Source organism: Python bivittatus, unplaced genomic scaffold (assembly GCF_059951505.1).
Source record: "Python bivittatus isolate LINGU-HERP-01145 unplaced genomic scaffold, Pbiv_v1 ctg000610_np1212, whole genome shotgun sequence".
Lineage (NCBI taxonomy): Eukaryota > Metazoa > Chordata > Lepidosauria > Squamata > Pythonidae > Python > Python bivittatus.
The window spans coordinates 22,523,667-22,549,256 of NW_028277088.1; the positions used below are offsets into that span (position 1 = coordinate 22,523,667).

General features: G+C 37.3%; 1 protein-coding gene across 7 annotated transcripts in view; it reads left to right on the top strand.

The window, feature by feature from the left end:
• Positions 1-25,590, top strand: part of AKAP9 (A-kinase anchoring protein 9) — a 154,356-nt gene that overhangs the window by 76,507 nt on the left and 52,259 nt on the right. For all 7 annotated transcript variants that reach the window (XM_088150542.1, XM_088150545.1, XM_088150541.1 and 4 more), the window contains 16 exons: positions 728-847; positions 2,967-3,143; positions 3,285-3,389; positions 3,732-3,884; positions 4,107-4,286; positions 4,863-5,939; positions 6,747-6,881; positions 8,130-8,591; positions 8,884-8,941; positions 9,068-9,189; positions 12,192-12,377; positions 13,174-13,362; positions 16,597-16,741; positions 17,302-17,497; positions 18,052-18,202; positions 21,690-22,358. In XM_088150542.1, the coding sequence (XP_088006668.1) occupies positions 728-847; positions 2,967-3,143; positions 3,285-3,389; positions 3,732-3,884; positions 4,107-4,286; positions 4,863-5,939; positions 6,747-6,881; positions 8,130-8,591; positions 8,884-8,941; positions 9,068-9,189; positions 12,192-12,377; positions 13,174-13,362; positions 16,597-16,741; positions 17,302-17,497; positions 18,052-18,202; positions 21,690-22,358 (4,125 nt within the window). The remainder of the gene's footprint in view (positions 1-727; positions 848-2,966; positions 3,144-3,284; positions 3,390-3,731; positions 3,885-4,106; positions 4,287-4,862; positions 5,940-6,746; positions 6,882-8,129; positions 8,592-8,883; positions 8,942-9,067; positions 9,190-12,191; positions 12,378-13,173; positions 13,363-16,596; positions 16,742-17,301; positions 17,498-18,051; positions 18,203-21,689; positions 22,359-25,590) is intronic.

A 25,590-nucleotide genomic window follows, 5' to 3' on the forward strand; every position in this document is an offset into this window, starting at 1 on the left:
AGGCGCCACGTGGGTTGGGCAGGGGGTGCACAAGAGGTGCCATATAGATCGGGGAGGTTGCGTGGGGATACAGTGCAAGTCAGGAGGTGTGTGAGAGGCCCCATGTGGGTCAGAGAGGGTGTGAGGGTGTGTGTGAGAGGTGGACGTGGGTCAGGGAAGTTGCACAGGGGTGCGGGTTGGGGAGGGTGCATGAGAGGCCCTACATAGGTTGGGGAGGTTGCGGGGAGTGTGGTATGGGTCAGGGAGGTTGCATGGGGGTGCAAGAAGTTGCGAGAGAGCTGCAGCGAGGGTTGGAGAAGGTGCACAGGGTGCATGAGTGGCTGGCGCAGGGGTGCACAAGTGGCTGGTACAGCACAAGTGCAGAGGGGCTGGGGAAGGATGCGCAGTGGGGGAGATTTACTCCAGCGACTTGCAATCTTCCCTGCCAGTTTCCCTATTGACTTTCTGGGAGAGCTGGCAAATGGCAATCATGTGATTGCGGGGCACTTGGCACCAGTCTAACGTGCAAATGGGTTGCCAAGTGCCCAGATTGCGATCATGTGACTGCAGGTGTGCTGGGACAGCTGGAACTCCAAGGATCAGCTGTAACCACCATTAGTTCAGTGCCATTGTAACTTCAAACTATTGCTGAATGATTGGTCATAGATCAAGGACTACCTGCATTGTACAATATATTTTGATATTTCCCATTAAAATATATATATATATATAATGGCTTACATTTCAGGAGCAGGCAATTGATAGGGAGCATGAGAGAGATGTCTTCCAGCAAGAAATACAGAAGCTTGAGCAACAGCTTAAAATTCCTCAAAGGTTTCAACCAGTTAGTGAACATCAAAACAGAGAGGTAAGATAAAGGGGTGTTTCATTTGTGACATTGTATAAACCGTGATTGTATGCCACTCCCTTAATTTTTATGTTAATAATCAACCAGAAAAATAAGATTTAGACTGAGCTGGGCTGTGGTCCTATGTGACAATAAACTCTATTAGGACTTCTTTCCATATGAATATTATGCATTTGATTGCATGTAAGTTAATCCATCCTTTGAAATGTTTAGCAGGCCTTATCCATAGGCACTTCTGCTTTCTTGCCAACATGGCTTTTGAGAACTAATGGCCAGTGTCTGTTTTTAAACCATTTTTTACAACTAGGATAATTAAGATAGAATACAAAGTATGGTAAAGCACAGGCATTATGAAATGGTCAAAGAATGTATAAACAATGGCTGTGTGGTAATGTAGGAAATAAGTTTGTCAATTTTTTATAATAAAAGCCTCCCTGGGGAAACACTGAGAAGAAAAAAAAAAGCAGTCTGTGTGTTGCTGGTTTGTACCATTTCCCAAAAGAACCCCTTCATACCCTTAGACACATCTAAAGGACCTTCATGATAGAATCGACTTATGCTATGACTCAGAGGAAGATATATCCCAACAAAATTAATACCTATAGAAAAGTTTTCATTCTCCACACACCTTATAAAATAGTTGCTGCTTTCACTAATAATGTAACTTTCACATTAAATTAAATTTCATTTTCAGAATTGCCAAAAAGTATGAATATGTTGCTTCATTTTGCTATCTTTAGAGAGAGAAATGCCTTCATTCCTTTGAAATGTTTTTATTCTTATCTTCTAATAATACGGAACATTTTCTTGTTTTTATTTTTCCATATTCCTGTAATTTTACTTTTCTGCTTATATATTTAATTATTTGGGACATTATATTACAAGATAAAAGAAGTCCTCTATGTGTATACATCTGTTAAATATGAAGATAAGGAAAGTAGGTTATATATGAACAATCAGACAAAGACATAACTAGAACAATTGATTACTATGGAAAATAGATACATTTTCTTGATTTCTGTAGCTTATGAACTGATAAAAAATATATTCAGGAAAGCTAGAATTAAATGCCTAAAATCATAGGCATCTTTTGGGGTAGGAGCAAGGGAGTTAAAATGAAATATCTGTGCTTTTTAGTATTAGATAGTTTCTTTCATTTTGCTTTAGTTAGATCAGTCTTTTTCTGCATGGCATAGTTAATGTGGTTTTTAATTTGTGATCAGTTCCAAAGTAGGAATATCTGTGTTAATACCTTCAAAGATTTCTACTTTTTTATTGAGGCATAATGTTTGTACAATATAAATCTACTTCATTAGCTATAATGAAATATTCCCCTTAGATTATGTATACATACATACACGCATACATACACGCACACATATATACATTTACTCATACACACATCATACGCAAACACACAGTGTAGCCTAAAGGCTATCAATTCCAATAGGTGTAGCGCATAATAGTTCTGTTATAACTTGAACATATTAGGATTCATATCATCAAAAATTCACAGCTATCAGAGTTCTATGTTTTTGCGTGTCTATCTGCCTATTGATATGTTTGCGATCTCAGTATAACATCTGCTGAAGCCACAATATTAAGAATTCCACAGTTCACTTTTTGATCTATCTTTGAAAAATACATACTTGATTTTTTATATCATCCATCTCTATACTTACAGTTTTTGGTATAGCGGTATTATCACAACTGGTAGTTGTGATGGTTAGTAGTTGGGGTTTTTTTCCCCTGGCTCTGTCCAAGTGTTTTCTTGTCATGGAGATCTTCCAGTTGGCTCAAAACTAAACAGTCTTTTTTAATACACATAGTGGCCAGCATTCTCCCCTTTTCTGATTATTCTATCGGCTTTTCTTTTATTTATTTGATTTCTGGTTGCTTGTGATTTTTTCCAGATTTTAAAAGTTTTCTTTCTACATCTTCATGCTTCTCTTTTTCCTATTTCCTATAATTTAACTTAGCTAAGTTTGTAGCAAGTTTGTAGCAAGAGTTATGGCCTATGTTAGAATGTATTTTCTAAAATGATTGTCAGAAAGGTTTGTCATCTTTCACATCCAAATTTCAAGAAATTTGAAACACCATTCCACCTTACTGCCACCAGGTTGAAGAGTTAACAAATAATCTTAAGGAAAAAACAGACAAATGCAGTGAGCTTTTGCTCTCTAAGGAGCAACTTCAGAGAGATGTGCAAGAACGGAATGAAGAAATTGAGAAATTAGAGTGTCGAATCCAAGAACTGGAGCAAGCTTTAATGATCAGTGCAGACAATTTACAAAAGGTATTTTTCTGTAGATTGTTTTATTTATGTTTTAATAACATAATTATTATTTATGCAGTGTTATCAACATAATACTGCTTTACTTAATAATCAAAGAACTGTGACTTGAAGAAGTGATAGTTAAATATACTTACTTTAAAGGTGGAAGAAAGGAAGCAATTTGGGTCTGCAGCTGTAAGGGGGGACTTACCTCTAGAAGCACAACTACAGGCTGAGCAAGAAGCTGTAGACAGGAAGGAAAAAGAGGTATTCTTTTTAATTATTTAGAAATTTCAATATTTTGTATTGAATTCAGCATGTGATGTGTAAAAGGATCAACATGGTTTTGTTGTACAAGCTTGGTTTTCTATTGATCAGTTATAGTGCCCAAAGTAGGCTGTTAAATCTACAGAAAATTATTCAAAGGGAGCAAAAGAAATGTATAGGTAAAAAAAAAAGTGCTGCATTTATTTTACTATACATGTAATTTATAGTAAATTACATGTATAGTAAAATAAATTTACAACCCTAAAAAAAATGTTGCTAAAAATTTTTGTGCTTGTTTACATAAAATAAATTATTCCTTTGCCACTTATTTTGGATATACAGATCATAAATCTTGAAGAACAATTAGAACAGTTCCGTGAAGAATTAGAAAACAAAAATGAAGAAGTACAGCAGTTGCATATGCAGCTACAAATTCAGCTAAAAGAGTCCACAACCCGACAACAAGAACTTGAGCAAGAAAATAAATTATTTAAGGTATTCATCTGGGAAGAAAATCTTGTTTTTCTTCCCTTCTTTTGAATAAGCATAACCTGAGCCTAGAAATTATGAAAATCTGAAAATTATGAAATCTCTAAGTATTTATTTTTCCTTTTGAAAGTATTTTCTTATGTTTCAGTTTATTTCTCTAATAAAATGAAAATAATTAGTTAAGGGAATGTTTAAGTTACATTCTGTGCTGCTATTTTTTGTTTATAGGAAGACATGAAAAAATTGGGGCTAGCTATCCAGAATCCTGAAGATACTTCTATAAAGGGTCATCATCAAGTTCCTGGGAAATATATACAGATCATACAGGAAAAGGAACAGAAAATCCATGAACTCCATGAACAAATTTCAAAATTGCAACAGCAGCTTGAAATTACAACAGATAATAAAGTAATGCTTTATGGATCCTTAGTGATGCCATCCCTTTAAGCTAGTAACAAACATTTTAGGATGGGGATTGAAATACATACAATTGTATTTCAAAATAGAATTTGCATGGATGTTTTTTAAAGATACTTTGTAATTTGTAATACATATTTGATGCTTTATATCATCCCTCTCTATACTTAAAGTTTGTGGTATAGTGGTACTGTCACAACTGTTAGTTATAATTGGTTAGTAGTTGTTGTTTTTTCCTGGCTCTGTCCAAGGATTTTCTTGCCATGGAGATCTTCCAGTTGGCTCAAAACTGAACAGTCTTTTTTAATACAGATAGTGGCCAGCAAACCTCTAAAAACACAGTAAAGTGTTACATTTAAACAAAATAGTATTATTTATTTATCTTCTTTATTTAAATAAAAATAGGAATTACTCTGATTTAGTTCTTACAAATTTCATATAAAGAGCAGTGATATACAGTATTTTAAAAATTATATATATTATACAAAGAAATATAATTAGTGGCATAAAAATGAGAATTTCTTGCCCTTAATTTTGTTTTTCTTTTTTTTTTCAATCCTTGTTTAGGTGATTGAGAAGAAAAATGAGCACATAAAAGAACTGGAAGCCCAAATAGAATACTTAAAGAGTGACCAGGAACGTGTCAAGCAGAACAGTGAACAGGAAATAGAACAGCTGAATGAAGTTATTGAAAAACTCCAGCAGGAAATGGTGAATATTGAACACAAGATACCTTTGGACTTTTCACTGACTCAAGATGATATAGATAATTTAAAACACCAGCTTGATGTTGTACTGGCAGAAAAAGAAGATTTGGTGATGCAAGTGAAAAATAATGTTGGACAGTTATTGGTTACAAAGAATGAACTTGAGGGGAAACAAATAAAAATAATAAAGTTAGAGAAAGAACTAGACATACTGAAAGAAGAACTTGAAAAGACTAGAGAAAAACATAAAAATATGCCAACAAGAAATGATGATGCACAAATAGGAACAAAAATTGAAGAAAAAAATAAAAATCCAGTCATTGGATCAACTCAAATATTAAGAAATGAAGAATCATTAGAAGATCATGTGCATGAAAATGCCAAGGATTCTTTTAGAATAGGTACAAATTTACAGGTACTTCAGAAAGCTCTAGAGGAGAAGGATTTAGAGCTAATCCAATGCTACAAGCATCTCAAGGATTTAAAAGACCAAGCCCAGGCAGAGTCAAAAGAGCTCAAACAGAGAATAATAGAGCTGGAAGAAACCCTTGAGCAAAAGATTGCTGCTGCCCTTGACGGTCAAACTGAATTGAATGTGGTTCTGGAGCAAAGTCAGCTTTCTCCCCAAGTACCTGCAGTTTCAGGAGATGTCAAAGAAACTCTATGTATTCAAACAGAAAATGCCAAACGTATAGGTGGGGAAGATGCAACGGCTAGGTTATTAGAGTTATCAGAGAAACTTTCAGAGATGCAGAGCCAACTGGCAGATGCACAGAATAATCTTCAACTAGAAAGAACAAAAATGGAAATTGTACAGAAGGAGGCAAAAGAAAAGGAAGAGAGACTTATTGAACTTCAGCAATTGCTAACAGAAGTAGAGCAAAGGCACAAAAGGGAGAAATTGTCAAGCTCTAAGGAAGGAAAAATGCAAACTCAGGTATGTATGGCTTAAAAGTAATTGTTCAGATATTAAACTAGTCAGTTACTCTTCAAACATTATTTGTGGGAAATGGGGGTTTAACTGTTGAAATTGCAGAAATTGATCAAATATTTCTATATTATCTTTCTGAGGAATAACAAAGCCATGTACAAGTTCAAACAATAAAACAACCATAATATAAAATACCAATGAAATCTATAGAACAGCATTAAACTGTTTAATTGGCCTATCATCAGACATTTAACAAAAGTGATGCATGGACAATATAAAGGCATTCTTTTCAGTTACCTCTTATTGCAAACACTCGTGATAAAGACTTTACCAACATGTGTCTTTGTTCAGAAGTACAGAATCAACACTTAATGCATTTTAAAAATGTTTTACAGTCCTTGGTTTGAGATGAACGAAAATAAAAATCTTCCTTAGGTGTGTAAGACAGTAGATTTAATTTCCCTTATATTATCCAATATATGCATCTTCCAGTGTGCATTTTTTCTGACATTAGTAATCAGAGTGCTTCAAAGGTTATGGTCTTTCTTTATATCACCTCTGTCTAGACCACACTCACCAGCTGTCCTAAAGGTCCTGCCATCTTGACTTCATACCAGTAGCTGCTTTCATTGGACAATAGCCTAGGGAATTGCTTCAAACTTTGTTCTAAGGATTGAAACATTAAGTTAGGGCTCATCCCTCATTACACTTTTAAAGTATTATTAATGTGAGATACTACCTTGACATAATAACTAAGAAGTACAGCATAAGTTGGTTATAAGTTGAATTATTGTTTTGGTACTAATAATCCAGGTGATCACAGACCTGACTGAAAACAAGCAAAGAAATTATCCTGAATTAGAAAAAGTCAGAGCAGAGTCAGCTGCAGCCAAGGAAGAGCTTAATAGCTACAAAGAAAAAGCAGAAAAATTGAAAGAACAGTTAATGGTAAGAATGAAATAAACATTTGTTTCATTTTACACTAAAAATTGCTGGGAGCCATGTATTTGAAGGGTGCAAAATAAAAGCATTAAATAACTAAAAGCATATTTGATGGGCTTGGAAGAGAATTTCAGTTCAGAATTATATACCTGTTTTTATACTGTTAGCTATTTTGATGCCATTAGTGCAGAACTAAACTTTCAAATATTCAGAACATTTGCTGTGAGGTTTATTTCGTTACATGATTTGCAAATAATTAAGAGCTGTATTACTGAGAGTTTTATTTAAAAGTCAACACTGTGTTTGAGATAGGGTTATAAGCTCTAAGAAAGACAGTGGCAATAATTTTCAGATATGATCTACAGATGGAGACATGTGACAAGAGGTGAACATTATTCAAATTAAATTCTTCATTACAGGTCAGTGGCCCAGACTAAATAAAATCTACAAAGTAGACGGTGAACATTATTAGCAGAAGCTGATTTTATTTTTTATTTGTTTGATTTATATTTTGTTTTTCATTCATGAGCTCAAGGTGGTATATATAGTGCTCCCTCCTTCCATTTCCCCTGCCCCTCCCCCCAAAAAACCCTGTGAGATAGGCTGGGCTGAGAGAGGGGGACTGGCTGAAAGTTGCAAAGTAAGCGTCTGTGGCTAAGGGTGGACTTAAACCTGTGTTTCTCCTGTGCCAATCCAACACCTTAACTACTGTATTACATTGAGATTTGCCACTGTGTGCATCATAAGTTCACTAAATATGTTTAGGAAAACTCAGATTGATTACTAACATATTTTAGGAACTCTATAAAAAATTACAGTTCAGGACCTAAGAGACAAGCTTCATTGACTACATGTTGTTCATATACAATTAGAAATCAGTGTTTTTCAAGTTGTGAGTCCCAGTATGTTCCTGGATAACATCACACAGTTACTTTTATATGCTGTTCCCAACCCCCTGGTACATCATTCTTGATTTTTTTTATTGAAATGTATATTATCCATGTATTAAAAATGAATAAACTTGCCATATAGTAATATCTAGTGATAAGATGATATTCATGAGTTTCTGTAGTGAAAGGAGAATATAAAACAGCAGAATTATAAGTGAGTCTGAAATATATGCTTATAGGTGGATGTCACTTCAAAATATTTTGAGAAGAACTGAGTGATTTAATACCACGTGTGCTTACCAGTTTTACCTTCTTTCTGTAAGAGAGAGATTGGAAGCATCTGAATTTTTATGTTTGTTTACAGGTAAAAGAAACAAGTCTGATCCATCTTAAAGACGAACTAGGGCACACCAGGAATAAATTAGCTCAGGCAAAAGAAAAAATTGCAGGATATATAAGGAAGGAAAAGAACACTGTAAAATCAGAGCAAATAGGTACCAAATGGATAAATGCATCAAGTCAGACTGAAAAAACACAGCTGATCAACACCTGCAACCAAACCTCGCAACTCCTTGTCAAAAGTGAAGGAATTCAGACTGATTTACAAAATGAATATTCTTCAGAAGAAGTTACAGAAATCATAAGAGAATTCAATGAAAAAATTGAAGAAATGCAGGAATTACATGCTGCTGAAATAATGGACATGGAGACTAGGCATATCTCAGAATCAGAAGTGTTGAAAAGAGAGCAATTTATTGCAGTACAAGGATTAACAGAAGAATGTAATGCTTTGAAAAATGTCATAGATGTCTTAAGAAATAAAGAGGTATGTGTTATGTAGAATGCTAACAATACTTGGTTTTTCACAGACAAAGTTTTCATTGCTCTTCAAATGCCATTAGGGCACCACACCAATGAAAACATTTTGATCTTGCATTGCCCAGCATTAATTAATTGGATAGATGTCCAAATCTGTTTTCCAAATGTGTTTCCATAGTTGGTTAAAATAGCAATCCTACTATGTTAATGAGTTTGGAGTGCTGTTAAGTTTAGCTATTGTAACATAAGTTCTTATTTATAGAATAACATTGTTAACTATAATTTCTGTCCTATTTTAGGGGATCCTGGGTATAGCACAGTCTGCAACTTCTACTACCAGTGATAGATCCTATGGTGGTAAGAAAATATTAATTTTCTGGAAGAACATATTGGTTAACTTTATTTTTAGAGTGATCAGTGTGACCTGGAAAAGAACAATGTTTTATTTATTATTTGATAGTTCAGTTTGACTTATTATTTTAGACTCTGCTTCAGACTGGAACCAAGGAGCATATCTAGCACCAAGCCATGGATCAGAAACCATATCAGATGCAGTAGGAGATGAAGGGGAAACTACAATAGATTTTCTTCCAAAGAAAATCAAGGTGAATAAGAGCTCTTGTGATTTTTAAGTAGAAAACAGTTGTGGTCAAAAATCCTTGCAGGTTCACGTGTGTGTGTGTGTGTGTAGCGGTTGGATAGCGTAGAGGTTAGAGTGCCGCCCTTTGACATGGAAGACTGGGGTTTGAATCCCAGCTGGTACCTACGTTACCAGTACGGGTCCTTGGGCAAAGACCCCCTAACACTTCAGCTGGCTACCTTGGATATGCAAGTGACATGTACTAAGAGAGTCGTGCCAGCTTGGACGTTGCCCAGATTAATAAAGTCCATGCCAGATGTTGGGGAACCAGGACAATCTGACGATAAGTGGGCTACTGGAACAAACCATATGTGGACAAGACAAGACAACCTGGAATTGATGGAATGCTAAAACAGTAGACCTAATGAGATATATGAAACAAATGAGGGAACTATGGATGGACAGAAGACCTACATCCACACTAGCTGAGAAACAGCTAGTTACCCAGTGCTTCAACATAGTGATAAGGAAGCTGCTCTCACAGCTTGAGATAGACCAACTACACATTACAACCCAGACTAAAGAATACCTGGAAGAGCAACTGAATGTACAGCCAACACCTGAAACTGGAATGTCACTACCCACCCTGCCCCCGCCATTACAGACCACAGCAGCTGATATGAGGCATAAGATCATGGATAAACTAGCTATAGTCAACCCTCAAGACCAATTACCAAAACTCAGTGGAGAAGTACCATTAGATAGTACGCAAGGAAATGCCAATAGAGCCCTCATGATAATCCTTACTACCACCATAACTCAAACCAGTGAACTGGTATATGCTACAGCCCCTGTAATCCTAAAGATGCTTGGCTACATGATCAAGAAGAACAGCAGTACATACCCCTCCCCACAGAAAATGAGGTTGAAGGCAATCAAGGCAACTCGGAGAGAAGTTAGTCAGCTGGTGGAACTACAGAAGGGTGTGGAGATTAAGGATAAGACTTGGCTACTGAAAAAATACAAGGGCCTGACTCCATCTGAAGCCCTAGAGACTGCTAAACAAAGGCTCACAGCACTGGCTAAGGAGATATACAAGAGAAGCAAAGGCCAAGAAGATAAATGCCCTGTTCTCCAAAGAATCATCCAAGGTGTACTCCCAACTGCAGTGCAACAGTAACAGCAGAGCCACCAACAGCAGTAACTGAACAATACTGGAAGAACATGGGAGAAAGAGAAGACACATAACACCAGTGCAAAGTGGCTGCTGTACCTGAGAGCAGACCACAGCAATCTCCCAAAACAGGAGTCAGTCACCATGACAATAGCAGACATCCAACAATGGGTCAAGAACATGAAGAGCTGGACAGTACCTGGCACGGACATGATCCACAAGTACTGGCTAAAGAAACTAACAGCAGTGCATGAACCCCTAGCAGCACAGATGAACCAGCTCCCAGACTGGCTAATACAAGGAAGGACGGTGCTGATCATGAAAGACCCCCACAAGGGAACATGTCAGGCCTAGCCCAAGGAACTCCAGGAGACCATGCAGCTCAGTTCAGCAATGTTTATTAGCATTGCAAGCATTAGCTAGCAACCTCTAGCAAGAATCTTCCCAGACTGAAACCTGAGTTCCCAAAGTCAGCCAGTCAAAAGAGAGTGAATTTCTCAGGGAGGTGTCAGCCTCATCCTCTTACCTCTTCCTTGCCCCTCAGGAGACGAAAGAGCATGTTTCCCTCCCTGAGTGTGGCCTTCATAATTCCATTCCATCATAGAACAGCACCATCCAACTACTAGCCAATAACCTGCCTCCCCGCAACATGGAAAGTCCTATCAGGCATCATAGCCACCAAGCTGCCTCAGAGACAGTCCAACACATAGTGGCAGGGAGTATGACGCAGGCAGGAACAGCATACACTGAATGGCGCAACCAAATAGCTTGCATTGTGTACAGAAACATCTGTGCAGTGTATGGACTAGACTCTCTCAAGTCCAGATGGGAGATTCCACAGAAGGTTGTGGAGAATAACAGGGCTAAGATCCTGTGGGACTTCCAGATCCCAACAGACAGGCAGGTACTGGCCAATCAACCAGACATCGTTGGTAGTAGACAAGGACCAGAAGACAGCAGTGCCAAGTGACAGCAACATCAAGAAGAAGGAGTATGAGAAGCTAGAGAAGTCTCAGGGTCTGAAGGAGGAACTAGAGAGGACATGGAAAGTAAAGGCCAAAGTAGTCCCAGTGATGGTGGGTGTGGGAGCAGAGTGATGTTGGAGATCAAGGCTATCAGGAAGGAGGGGGTGCATTCCAGGAGGGAAGAGGAGGCAAGAGGCAGCACAGTCCACAGGGGGAGCGTGAGAAGACTAAGAGATTCAGGATAGCCACTCCCTAGAATCTCACAGGGTATATCCACTAGTTGCTGTAGTATAGATTTAGTTTGGCAAGATTCTGTCTATAAGGTATAAGCAAATAAAGGAACTGTACTCAACTGGACTGTTTCATCATTGTTCTTGGGCTGGGCCTGACAGTAGAGCACTCGGGGCTGTGACTCCTAAGCTGAGAGAGTGGTTCCAACAGATCCCAGGCACAACATCAGAGCTCTCTGTCCAGAAGAGTACAGTACTAGGAACAGCTAAAATACTGTGCAGAACCCTTAAACTCCCAGGCCTCTGATAGAGGATCTGAGATTGAGGAAGACACATACCACTCATAGAGATGAGAGGGAGGGACGGACGGACAGACAGACAGACATAATTTTGATATATCCTCAAATTTTTGTATCTGCTTTTCATGACTGGTTTAAGGTCCCTCTATTTATTTCAGTGACAAGAATTATTTTCCACATTCCAGATATCTATAATGACTCAAATTATTTAGTTGTCAACTTTAATTAAAACTTTCTTCTCTCTTTCTTTCCTTCTACTCCAACCCACACATTCTTAAAAGTAGTTCTTTAACATTGGGAAGGGAATATTAATGACTCACCCTCAGTTATGACATATTTGATGCTTTTTTTCCCCCTAGGGATTGCTAAGAGCTATTCATCATGAAGGCATACAGGTACTTTCTCTCACAGAATTTCCTTATAATGAAGGTGAAATTGTTCCTACTAAACAAGAACCTTGGCTAGAAGAACGTAAGGCTTTCTTAAGCAGTATTTCGTCTTTGAAGGAGTTAATTGCCAAAATGCAGATTCAAAGACAAACAAAGGTAATTATGACCACAAAACTGTTAAATTTCAGTCACTACATGTCCTGGGTACATACATAAATTATGAAATATTCTATTTATATTCTCTAGTTATAGAAATATAGTATATAGAAATATGTTTTAAAATTATTCTTGAAACACTTGAAAGTGGCTCTTTTATTTAACCAGAATCTGTTGAAACAAATTTTGGTCTGATTCTTCAAAAACTTGTTAACAGTTTGATCTTTCACATGTCTGGGTAAATGTGTATTGTATTATCGTCTTAGTTATGTATATAGTAATCTTCAGTACAGAGCTTCTTAGAGAAAAAATAAAGCTTGCTTACATTCTGTAGGGCTTCTGACTTTTTTGTTTCTGCTTTAATGCTAATGTGCATTTTCACTACTGTTTTGTAATCATCTTTCAAAAGTGATTTTGAAGAGGGTAAAGCAGTTCTCCCCAATCTACAAATATATTGGGTCTCTGATTTCAGAATTCCAGACAGTAATACATCTGGAATGGGAAATTTTCCATGATGGGGAAAGCTGTTTTAGAGGAAAAAAAGTTCATATAAAACAAGAACTGCCAAATTTGCCAAATCATACTAAATGCATGATAAGATACAGTCATAAATCTGTTCTTAAGACTACTGGAAGTTGTTATAATGTTCATTAAATTAGAAAGTGAGTGAGAGAGCTAAGAACTTTCAATAATACATAAATATATTATAACATAAAACATAAAGTCAGAACAATTGATTCTTTTGAAAACTTTAATATATTTATACCACTTCTTAATTGCTTTCATGTTGCTCTAGTTTTATGCAGACTCTGAATCTTCTGACACTATCTCAGATTGGCGAGCTGAGTTGCTGTGTGCTGTTCAACAAATCTTCCAAAAAGAAAAGGATATTCTTCTAGCAGCATTTCAAACTGAATTGGCAGAAGTAGGCGTTCAAGATGCTGTGGGACTAATAGATCAGCTGGAAAGGAGGCTTCAAGAACAGGTGAATTATATCCTACCAAAAATAGGGATTTTTTCTTGGTAATTACTGAAAAAGGTTGTCTTTATATCAGCAGTTAAAAAGCTACTTTGCTCATGATGCTTTACATCTTATCGTGCTCCTATCTGTCACTCTCATATCCAAAAATGTTTCATCAGAATGATTTACATATACTGTTGCAAATGAAAATGGCTTCTCTGTTGCCAAGATTTTCAAAGACAAAACATTACACAGTTTAGGCCAGGGATTGGCAAGCTTCTTCTATGTAGGGCCCAGAGGCCACGCCACTGCCACCATTTACAGGGGACTTGTGACTCCATCTGCACCAAGGCATTTGGTGAAGACTTCACCAAAATGGCCACCCAAGGAGGCGGTGAGCACTCTCTCCCTTTCTCTTGCAGGCCAGGGAAATATATTTCTTTTTGAGACCACAAGCCAGCTTATTTTGTGTGGTGGGCCACATCCGGCCTGCAGGCCATAGGATGCCAATTCCTGGTTTAGGTCCATGTTACTTACAAGGTTGCCTGCTGCCCTACAGTCTGTCGTGGGCTCTTAGATTATTAGTAAGTACTTTTTGCAGGATGTGCTAAAGGTGCCTCATAACAGCACATCTATTTTTTCTATGACAGGGCCTATACAGGTAGTCCTTGCTTAACGACCCTTATTGGGATTGGTAACTAAGTGAAATAGTCGCTAAGTGGGAAATCACAAGATCATGACTGTGCTTTCCAGCTGCAAAGAGACAAGACTACTCAGTTTCACACCTCCAGCTTGTGTTTGCCTCCTAACCACTCCCCCATCCTTTGGGATGCTCAAGTGCCTGCTTACTGGCTTGTACATGTCAAAAGCAATGCAATGACACCAGTAGCCTGGGGCTGGGAGGTGCAGGCACACTACGCAAACCACTTACAGTATTCTCATGAAATCTCTTCCTCTCCAATCTCTCAGTTTTTTGGGGGCGGGGGGAAGCAAGTGATTTCTGTAGGCAGTCTCTCCTTTGCCTGACCCTTTCCCACTGCCGGTGCAATCACATTGCTTTCAATATGTAGAAGAGCAAACAGCTTACTCTCTTGAAATCCCTTCCTCTCCAATCTCTCTGCTATGTGGGGGTTGGAGGGGCGGGAGGGTCAGGCAACAGAGAGATTGCCTACAGAAATCGCTTGTCTTTTTTCTCTCCCCCCTCCCCAAGCAGAGAGATTGGAGGGGAAGAGATTTCAAGTGAGTAAGCTGTTTGCATAGCATGCCTGTGACTCCCAGTCCTGGCTGCCAGCAGGATCACATTGCTTTTGATGCGTAGAAGAGCAAACAGCTTACTTTTTTGCAATCCCTTCCTCTCCAATCTCTCTGCTCTGCAATGGGGGGAAAATTAAAAACCGCAGGTCGGGCACAGAACAACGCATACTGACTTAATAGCGATCATGTGACTGAGGAATGGTCTGAAGGTGTAAATGGTTGTAAATTGAGCGTAAAGTTATTTTTTCAGCACCTTTGTTACTTCAAAGGGTTGCTGAATGAGTGGTTGCTAAGTGAGCACTACCTGAACCTGGAAAAAACTGCTGCTGGATTTGAAGTCTATTAAAATATTCAAACACTTCACCCAGACCTTTTTGTCTTTTGGAGTGTTACGTATTATTTACCTTTATGATGATGGGATTTATAGGGAATGGAAACAACTTTTTGTTTCTTTTCCATTACAAACAGTTCCATTCAGAAAAGTCCATTTTGTCTACTTTTTATTAGAATAAAACTTGAAATGTATGTGGTGAAGCATGTAGCATATACAAACATATTTTTGCATTAAGTACTTGCAAAATAATACCCAGTACACACACAGCCCACAACCCAACTCTATAAACTCTGATTCCCTCATAGTAAAGTTTTTTTTTTATTTAAACAGAGCAACGTACTTACCACCCATGCAGGCTGAAGTCTTTGGACTCCTATTGCTTTCCTTGTAATGTTCCATTCCTTCATAACTCATTTAGTCTAAATTTATAGAAGCAGAGACATGACAAGTCCTCGCTGTATGCTGGCTCAGCTGGAAAAACATTGGAAATAACACAACCCAGTCACGAGTCACAAACAATAGCTCAGTCACAGTACTCTGAACAGTCAAAACACTCAAAATGCATTGCTCAAAATCCAGTCTAACCCAATAGCAAGAGGAACATAACTAGTCCCCACTGCCATACTAACTACTGGAAATTATAAACAAATTACAAGCTACCAAACGAAAATATAATCATAGGTACTCAGAACCTCCTGGCTGAAACTTGATACAATGCTGGTCAATTTTTGTTTTAAATACGGCACAGAACATGTTTATTTCAAGCTGAAAACAAAACTCTCACAACACACAAATTTTGTTACAAGCAGAGAACACTTGGGTAATTTTGCATAGTCCTACATTTTATGATTGTACTATTTATTATTATTGTATACACTTCAGTTTTATGATTGATTGGTTTATTATATGTTTGGCATTCACCCATAGCTGTTGGGACCATTTAGCATATATATTTGTAAATAAATAAAACAACTATTTTGGCTTTTTGCCAAAATAGATGCAAAACTTTCCATCATGTTCAATAGCAAATTATTTTTTACCTTTTTTTTTAGATTTTTTTTTATCCTGCCTTTATTATTTTTATAAATAAGGCAGTGAACGTACCTAATACGCTTATTTTCCCCACCCGTGAGGTGAGTTGGGCTGAGAGAGAATAACTGGCCCAAAGTCATCCAGCTGGCTTTCATGCTAAGGTGGGACTAGAACTCACAGTTTCCTGGTTTCTAGCCTGGTGTCTTAACACTAGACCAAACTGGTTCCCTTTAAAATACTTTAAAATAGTTTTTCCCAACCCTGAGAAATAACCATCGTGGCTGGGGAAACAGAAATTATAACTCCAGTACATCCTAAGGGCACCAACTTGGGGGATTGGAAAGTAATTGTAAGAAAGATAGCTAAAGATGTAGTGTCCTTTTACTGCAAGAGTGCTGTTATGAATATTCTATGAAACACGTGTTTAATAAAACTGAAGGCCTGCCACTTAAGAACACTCAGATATAAAAAAGATCTCATGAAAAAAATGTTTTTATTCTTCTGTTGATGAAATCCAGTACATTTCTATAAATTATCTGAGATGAGGACTTGTTAACTTTATGACAAGTTCTACATAATAAACTGGGTTATTAATCTGGTATTTCTCTCTGCTTTTTATTTTTAATAACTAATAAAAGGTGACATATCAGAGGAGTGCTTTGGATTGCCTTCAGAATGCAGACAGACAAAGTTTGTTAATGGAAATCAATATATTACATGCACAACTAAACAACGGACAAACTGATGTAAAGGAAGAAATAGAAATTGAACCAAAATGTCAAGGTAATATGTATGATTGTTTGCTCTATGCGGTTACCTTCACATTCCTTCCATCAGACTTCTTTTCTAGGCTTCAGTTTAAAAAAAATAAGTTTGTGTATTATTTTTGGTATACATGAATTAAAAACATAAGGATTCCAAAACTCAACCTGGATAACATATCATAGGATCTCAGCCAGCTTCGGAAAGACAGGAAGTAGCACTTACAATATCAAGGTTGTAGGGTTCAGCTATCTGTTAAGATCCCTGACATCTCAGGTTACAGACGTTTCAGGTAACAGATCTTAGTCCAACAGCTTGGAGAATAGACTTTAGTGGCCTAGCTGGACTGAAATTCTTGTAATGGGATTATAATGCATTCTTTATGATGTGGAACACTGTAATGGAATTAATTCATGTTTCATGAAAGGACTAAAGATTAAACAACCTCGTATTATTATTGCTGGAGTTAAATGTTTTCTATAAACACTATACTGGGTTTGCTCTTTGTTCAGGATTTTGTTTCATTGTGACCGATTAGTATATCTAGTCAGTTCCTTACTGTGTGACAATGTACTTTCTAGAATTGTTGGGATACAATATGGAAATGCAAATAGAGCTCAAAAATACCAAGGACAGAGCAGCTGAACTTCAGGAGCAGCTCAGCTCTGAGAAGATGGTGGTTGCAGAACTAAAGAATGAACTTGGGCAAACCAAGCTGGAACTGGAAACAACACTAAAAGCACAACATAAGCACTTAAGGGATCTGGAAGCTATCAGGTATATTTTTCAGGGCTATTTTCTATAGAGGTATACAGGATCTACTGTAAATATGTTAAATGTCAACTTTAGACTGTTCTGTTCTTACCCATATTTTTTTATGCAAGATTCACTTTGACTTCTTTTGCTTTTAATTATTTATTTATTTATTTTTAAGCATGGAAGGGCCTCTTACAGCAAACATGGTATAGAACTGATTATTTTAATCAGATTATTTTAATCTAATTTATTTGCTTGCTGAATTTTATTGATACAAGAAAAACAATGATGAAAGTTGATATATACAATGATGTATGTTAACCCAATCAGTGCAAAAGAAGAGTACAGGGGAAGATTAGTAGTAGAGGTTGTGGACAAGAAAGAGGTTAATACTACTTCTCAGCTGCATGCCCATCTCACAATTATTGTTAAGAAGCAAAATTTTGGAAAACTGCAAGTTTGCCTTGTAATGTATAGTTTTGCCGTCAGTGCACAAAGGAATGTAAATGTTTTCTCCTGTTTTAGTTATTTTTCAAATGGAGTTTATAAAAGGAATTTATCTTGACTTTTGTCAGAAATGAACTTAAGGGGAAGGCAACTGAACTTGACATCTTAAAAGATACAATCACAAGCGAACAGAAGAAATCAAGGGAATTTCAGTGGGCCTTGGAGAAGGAAAAGGCTAAAGTAGAACACAGTGAAAAAAGACAGAAAGAAGAGATTGAGGTAACCAATTTTGGTTCTTCAAAATGTACCCTGGAATACAGATGATGATGATGATGATGATGATGATGATGATGATGATGATGATGATTGGGGGGGCTTTTTATCCACGCTTTAGTGTATATTAAATAAGATGCAGTACATTGTAAAGATAGAGAATTAAGCCTGTATCTTTAATGTTTGTATTTCCTCACAGACTTTTCAGACAGAGGCTCAAGATTAAAACAACAAACTACTGTGAAAAGTAGAGTGCATTCCAAATGCCTCAGTGACCAAAACTAAATATTTCTAATTATTCTTGTCAGCAGTTTCCTTGTACCAGATGTGGTCTTTTCCACTGAATAATTAACAAAAAGTCTTTCTCTGTGGGCTTAATGAAACAAGTTATCAATATGATAAATATTTCTCACATATTTGAATGAGATAGACAAACATTTACATAGTATAATTGTTAGGGAGAAGACAGCAGCAATAGCTGAAGTACCTATGGTGCACTATCTACCTGTTTTAAAATATCTTTGTATAATAATAAGACAACATGATCCCGGAGGCTTGAGATAGTATATTATAATATCTCATAGTGCTCTTGGAATAGTGCCAGTGTACTTCATTTGATTGAACCTTGAACTGTGTATACTTTATCTCTATAATCCATGCTGAGCAGTGAGGGTTATGAAAGAATAAGTCTGCTGGAGTATCTCTAGATAGTGGAATGTGTGTTTTATTACACAAAGAAATATTTCCATCTTTCTGAGATATAATAATCTGCCTTACAACTATGTGTTCAATATTATATAGTCTTATTGGCAGCAGGACACTGATGACTTGGGCAGAGGTCTTGCGTGCCGTTTATCAGCTGAACTTTTAAGCCATAGATGTGAGGCAATGAGCCAGTGACATTCTGTATAGAAAGCATGTGCACTAATACTGAGTCTGGACTGTTCCATGAGATACCATATGCTGCTAATAAGTATATAAAATATTCCCCTTTCTCATCTAGTTCAAGTTAAGTTGGATCAGTGTAGAGCCTGTGTGCAAAATGTGTAAATGCCTGAAAGGCCTTTGAATTCTTATACAGTAAAAAAGGAAAAAAGCCACAAAAAACAGTGTTCTTCTGTATGAGTTTTGACTTTACTGTTTTATAATCCCTATTTCATAAGCAATGTAAGCAATTAATATGTGAGTATTTGAAATATTGTTTGCTTGTGCATTTATTTTATTTCTATATTCTTCCAGTTTATAAGAGAACAATAAACATAGCATTAAATAAAACCATCATAATTAAACCAACCATTCTTACAAAGAATAGAAAAGATAAAATTATTTTTTTAAAACAGAAAAAGCAAAATAACCAGCTGACTTGTTATTCTATAAATGTCTTGGTGAAAAGGTAAAGACTCCTTTAAGTCAAGCTTGACACATGATGACTAGGTGGGCATGTACATGTAGTCTACATGTACTTAACAGTACAGAAGTGCTTTGCCATTGCCTTCTTCCAGAATTTTCTCAACATCCCAGTCTAGCCTACATCCCTGGGGTTTCCTGGTAGTTTCATATCCAAGTACTAACCAGGTCTGACCTTGCTTGTTTCTGACTAAAATCAGCAATGGTAACCAATCAAACATCCCTCAAGAGAGAGTTCCATATTTGGAGCGCTGCCACTGAGATGGCCCTACTCCTGGCCTACTATGATCTGAGTCCACCAATGGAAATATGAACAGGGCTATCCCAGCTGATCTTAATGCATGGTTAGATGGCACTGGAAAAATCAGTATTTTGATCACCTGGTTCCTAAGCCATGTAGGGTTTAGAGAGTAATCACAACACCCAAACTGTGCTATATCCAGACTGAAAGCCAGGTTGAAATGGACCTAGGTAATTGGTTTCCTCCCAGTATACTTGTAACTAGGTGGCCATTTTGATGTTCAGCACCATGCTCAAGAAATAAATATATCCAACTGGGTGATAGTTGGCAAAAACCTCAGCTTTCTGGGAGGATCTCTTTTAAGAGAGACAGCATCACTACCTTCAAAGCATTAATTATAATTCTCTCACATAAAGAGATGCTACCCATTCCTTGAGCACACAGTAAGATCTCTGCTGATGCCTAACAATTATGATAAGTAAGAATCTAGCTCAGATAATTGGCTTAATCCTCCAGAAATGCCTACTTCCATTGGTTCCAGTAACTAAAATTGATCCCATAAGTATAACTCTGACCAGACACGGTCCCCATATAATTAACAAGAGCAGATGAAAGCAATGTTGTCCTCAAAATGCATCACAAATGTATCCTGAGTCTGCCTCCAGATTAGCCTCCAGTCAGTAAGAAAACCTCTTTGGGAGTTGTTTAAGGATGCAGTGATGGTGGAGAAGTTAACCCTCTTACTCTTTTACATTGCACGATAAGTGAAATTATACACTCCGATCTGTGGTCAATAGTATTTTCCCAAGATGTGTGCTACATGTGCAGTCAGTGATTCTCTGCCTGTTTGCTTGATTGTCTGGTGTTTGTCAGTAAGCCAAGGATCATTTTGGGCTCATCATAACCAAAGATGGCCTTAGGAAATATAGCGTCACTGTTCAGTAGAGGGACTAAAGCTTCCACAGAATTGTAAGCCTTTGCATCTGGAAGAAAAACTTAGTCTCTGACAGTGAACCATTTTAAATGGCTACTTCTCCCTTTCAGAGAGGTAATTAGAGAAAATACAAATTTCACTATAAAGTGATTTCCACCTCACCAACCATAAATTCCCTGCCAATCCTTCCTAATCCCAAAACCAGATCAAAGTATGTCCTACAATTTGTGTTAGGCCTATGAAGATCTGAGACTGTTGTATTAGCTATAAAAGGCTGTCTTCAGATTCTCCAAGATCACCCCAAAGATTATCTCCACCAGCTCAGGCAGGGAAAGATGTTGAGCAGCATCATGAGCAATATATCAGCAAGTTCTCTGTTCTTTCTCTGCAATCCAGCACTAGGTACAAAAAAAACCTTGCAGCACACTCCCAAACAGATTGTGTCTTCTTCCCCACTCCAACCTATGCTGGTGCTGGATATTGGTTACTCAGCCAGGAGAGTTGACTCAGATATCCTTTGCTCCCAGCATGGCTAGCCAGGTCTCAAATTAGGTCAGCCTTTCATTCCTGATAATTATTTGTATAATGAATGCCTTATTCCAAGATAGCTTTGCTAACAGTAAAATAAATAGTTACGATTTACAGCTTTACTCCTAAAATTGCAGGTATTCCGTATGTTACATGTATCCTTAATATACTACTGAAGTCCAGAAAAATAATCAGTGAACAAACTTCTGAATTAAGTAAAACCTTGAATTAGAATCCTAGTTAAGATAAGCACATGGCTAGTCTTTCCACACTTTTAAGTATCAGATTCTAAGACTCTTCAAAATTACTTTTATGGTACATTCCAGTGGTCTGTTCAAAGTCATATGTACTGAGAGTTTTCTTTTGTTCTTTTCCCTTGTAAGGATTTGAAATATTCTTTTGAAAATGAAAAACAGAAAAATATAGAACTGACTAATCTGTTGGAGCTTGAAAGAGAGCTGTCAAATGATTTGCAAAAGAAGATGGAATCCCAGGAAACACTAAATGCGGTCCAGCTATCCCAGGAGCACAGCTGTAACTCTGAGCTCCAAGTACTGCTTGAATCTGAGAGGCTCAAAGTTCTTGAGTTATGCAGTGCCCTAGAGAGAGAAAAAGACTTATGTGCCCAGCTCCAGATGATTGAACAGACAAAGCGGGATGGAAGTTCTACACTTGCAGAAGAATTATTCAAAGATCTGCAAAAACAATTGGATGAAAAGCATAGCCGTATAGTTGTACTGGTTAATGAAATGGAAAAGAACAAATTGGAATATGTGCAATTGAAACAACAGATGGAAAAAGAAAGGCAGATTCAGAGGAAAACTCTACAGGCAGAACAAGATGCTAATATTCTGGCACAGAAAAAAATTCATGAACTGGAATCCAGAGTGGGAGACTTGCAATGGCAACTTGGAGAAGAGAGACAACAGGTTCATCAGTTGCTGTGTGATGAAAAGAAACATCAAGAAATGGTCCAAGAATTACAGCAAAAAATGCAGAAAAAAGAGGTAGAATCACAGGTGGAAAAAGCAACATGTCAGACTGTAAATGAGGTATGTAGCGCTCAAAGGCAAACTTATTTTGCCTTTCAGTATTATAGGTGCTTATTAATACAATTGCATTTGTTATTTTCCAGAGTAATTTTCTAAATCTGCCTTTGCTTATTGCTCATTTTTCATACAAATAATTTCATTGTTTCCCATAGTGCAGCTGACACTAATATATGAGGAGAATGTCATATATTAGCACCAGTTTTGTTATTGCTGTCACCTTAACAAATAGAAATGAAGCACTGGCCCTGATTAAAAGTAATATCATCATCATCATCAAATATTTACTACAGTCAAAGACCAGTATAAGGAGGGTACAGTCAGTTTAAAAAGTACAGAAAATACTTCAGAAAAATAATAATAAAAAGCTAAAAGTTATAAAATAGAGAATATGTATCTAAAAGGGATCTAAAAAAATTATGAAAAGCTGGAAGATATTAAAATATACATATTATAACAAACTATATATTAAAAAAATAGTCTAAAAATATCTAAAAGGAGGGGTAAGAGCATTAGATGGGTGTAGGAGGTCATAAAAGTCAGTATGTGGCAGACTATATCAAATTAGAGAGCGCTCTAGTATGATGAACTAGATGCTTATTTATATTAGTTTATGGCACAGGTCATCATCTGACAAATTTTAATTGCTGCTGCGCAACATTATATGTTGTAGCAGTGTTGGTATCTGAAAGCAGCAGGAAGGTGTAGAATTATCCTGTGCGTCCTGGGTATTTATACAGTAATGGTGAGATGAGTCTAGTACAAATGTCTCTATAATACTGGTTAAAAGTAAATTGGTTATAGTTTTAATATGTTTGTACATATATGCTAATACTTAAACATTCTTCAGACTTTATTTTAAAGCTAGTTCCATATTGTTTATTTATTTGTATACATCTATTTCTATGCTGTCTGTTCAATAGATTTTAATATCAGAATTTATCTTAGTATTGCTTTAAGTGAATCATAAGTGATTGGCTTATGACAACAAGCATGCTTGCATCTTGGGTGAGGAATGAACAGTGGTTGGATGAAGTCTCGCATAGTTCTGTGCCTCACCCCATGATTAGAAGAAACAAAACTGAATCCTTGTACAAAAATACAATTACAGTTGAATTGGATTCTGGATTATTTTAGAGAAAAGAGCAGCATGAAAAGAAAAGGATTACAATATCCTAATTTATACCACCCTACTTTTTTCACATGCAATTTTATTTAGCTTATTTACTTATTTATTTAAGAAAATTATATGGCTGCCCAACTTGTATAAATGCAGCTCCGGGAAGCATACGTCAATAAAGAAAAACCAAAAATGCAATTATAATTAAAATTGCAACAGCAAAATTAACAGACAATCGCCTACCCCCCCTCAAAATACACTACATGTCATAAGATGGCATCACCTACCATCCTGATCCCAGTGCCTGGGGCAAAAGTCACATTTTTAATGCTTTCCTAAAAGTCAACAGGGTTGTGGTCAATCATATATCAGGAAGGAGATCATTCCAGAGAACAGGCACTGCAACAGAAAAGGCATGTCTGCTAGGTCTCATCAGAGCATACTGCTTTAAGGAAGGAGCATGCAAATCCTAGGTGGGATGGTCTTGTCAATAGTCTTGCAGTCAACCTTTAAGTAAACTGTGCCATATAGGGCATTATAGATGATAACCAGCATCTTGAATTGTACCCGGAAGTCTGTTTGGAACCAGTGCAGCTTGCAAAGTAGTGGTGTTATTGTTATACAAAGGTTCACCCATAACTACTTACATGCTCCGTTCTGGACCAGTCGTCTTCAATGACAGCCCCATCTACAGCTCTTTGCAATGGTTCAACTGGGAGGTAACTAAGGCATGAGTGACTGCAAGTAGGATTTCATAGTCTGGGAACAGGCACAGTTGGCACTTAAGTCAATATCGTGCAAACGCCCTCCTAGCCACAGCTGCCACTTGCTTCTCAAGTAGGAACTGAGTCCAGGAGGACCCTCATATAGTGCATTGGTCTTAAGCAAGGGGGTGCAACCCTTCCCAGAGCCAAGGATGGAAAATCTCTAGTTCCAGGATCAGAGAAGCCCAAATCCACGTTCATTCAGTCTTACTAGAGCTGAGCTGAAGCCTTTTCTTCCGCAACTAAACCCCCACAACCTCCAGACACTGGGATAGAACTTCGATAGCATCACTTGGTCAGCCAGCTATGTATATATAGCATGCTGATGATACTGTATCCTGTGCTGACAGATGACCCCCAGCAGTTTCATGTAGATGATAAAAAAGCAGGGAAAGAATATAGCCCTGAGGCACCCCATAAAGCAAGAGTCCAGAGCTAGACTGCTCTCCTCCTACCAACACTGATTGGAACTGGCCACGGAGAAAGGAGGAGAACCACCAGAACACTGTCTCTCTCACTCCCAAGCCCTTGAGCCAATCTAAAAGGATACTGTGGTTGATGGTATTGAAGGCTGCAGAAAAATTGAGAAGGTGCAGGATGGTGCTGAAACAGTTTTGACCATTGTTTGTTTTCTGGGATCATGCCTTAAGTCCAAACGACATATAGCTATGCCTATTCCCATATACAGGTAGTCCTCATTTACTGACCACATTGGGACCACCAACTCTATTGCTAAGCAGCACGGTTGTTAAGTGAAACATCACATGACCATGCCAAGTTACAATGTCAGTTCTGGCTGCAGTCATTAAGTGAATCACCATGGGTTGTTAAGCATGACATCATGTGACCACAATTCGTGATTTCCTGCCAGCTTCCCCATTGACTTTGCTTGTTGGAAGCTGGCTGTGAAAGTTGCAAATTTGATCATGTGATCACAGGATGCTGCAATCTAGTTTTGTTAAGAGAACAATAAGCTACAAAATACAGTAATTGGGTGAGACTTCCTGGTTTGTTCCTGCAGGAACAGTCTAGTGGGAGCAGTACAGGAGTGAAATACTACTTGTTTGATCACAATAAGTCAGAACCCTTTAGATTTATGATTTACTGTTATGTGCAAAGTGGCCCATTACAGTCAACTTAAATAGTTTAGAAATACTTCATATAATTTCCAAGAAAACTGCTTTAATAAAAGTTTGTCAGATTTAGCTTAATTTAAAAGAATTCTTCATAGTTACAGATTATCTAGCTTTTAGAACTGTTATATAGGTAAAATTGGAAAATCTGTGACTGTGTAGAATTATGTTAAAATAAGCTAAACCTGACAAACTTTTACATGCTAATGCAGTTTTCT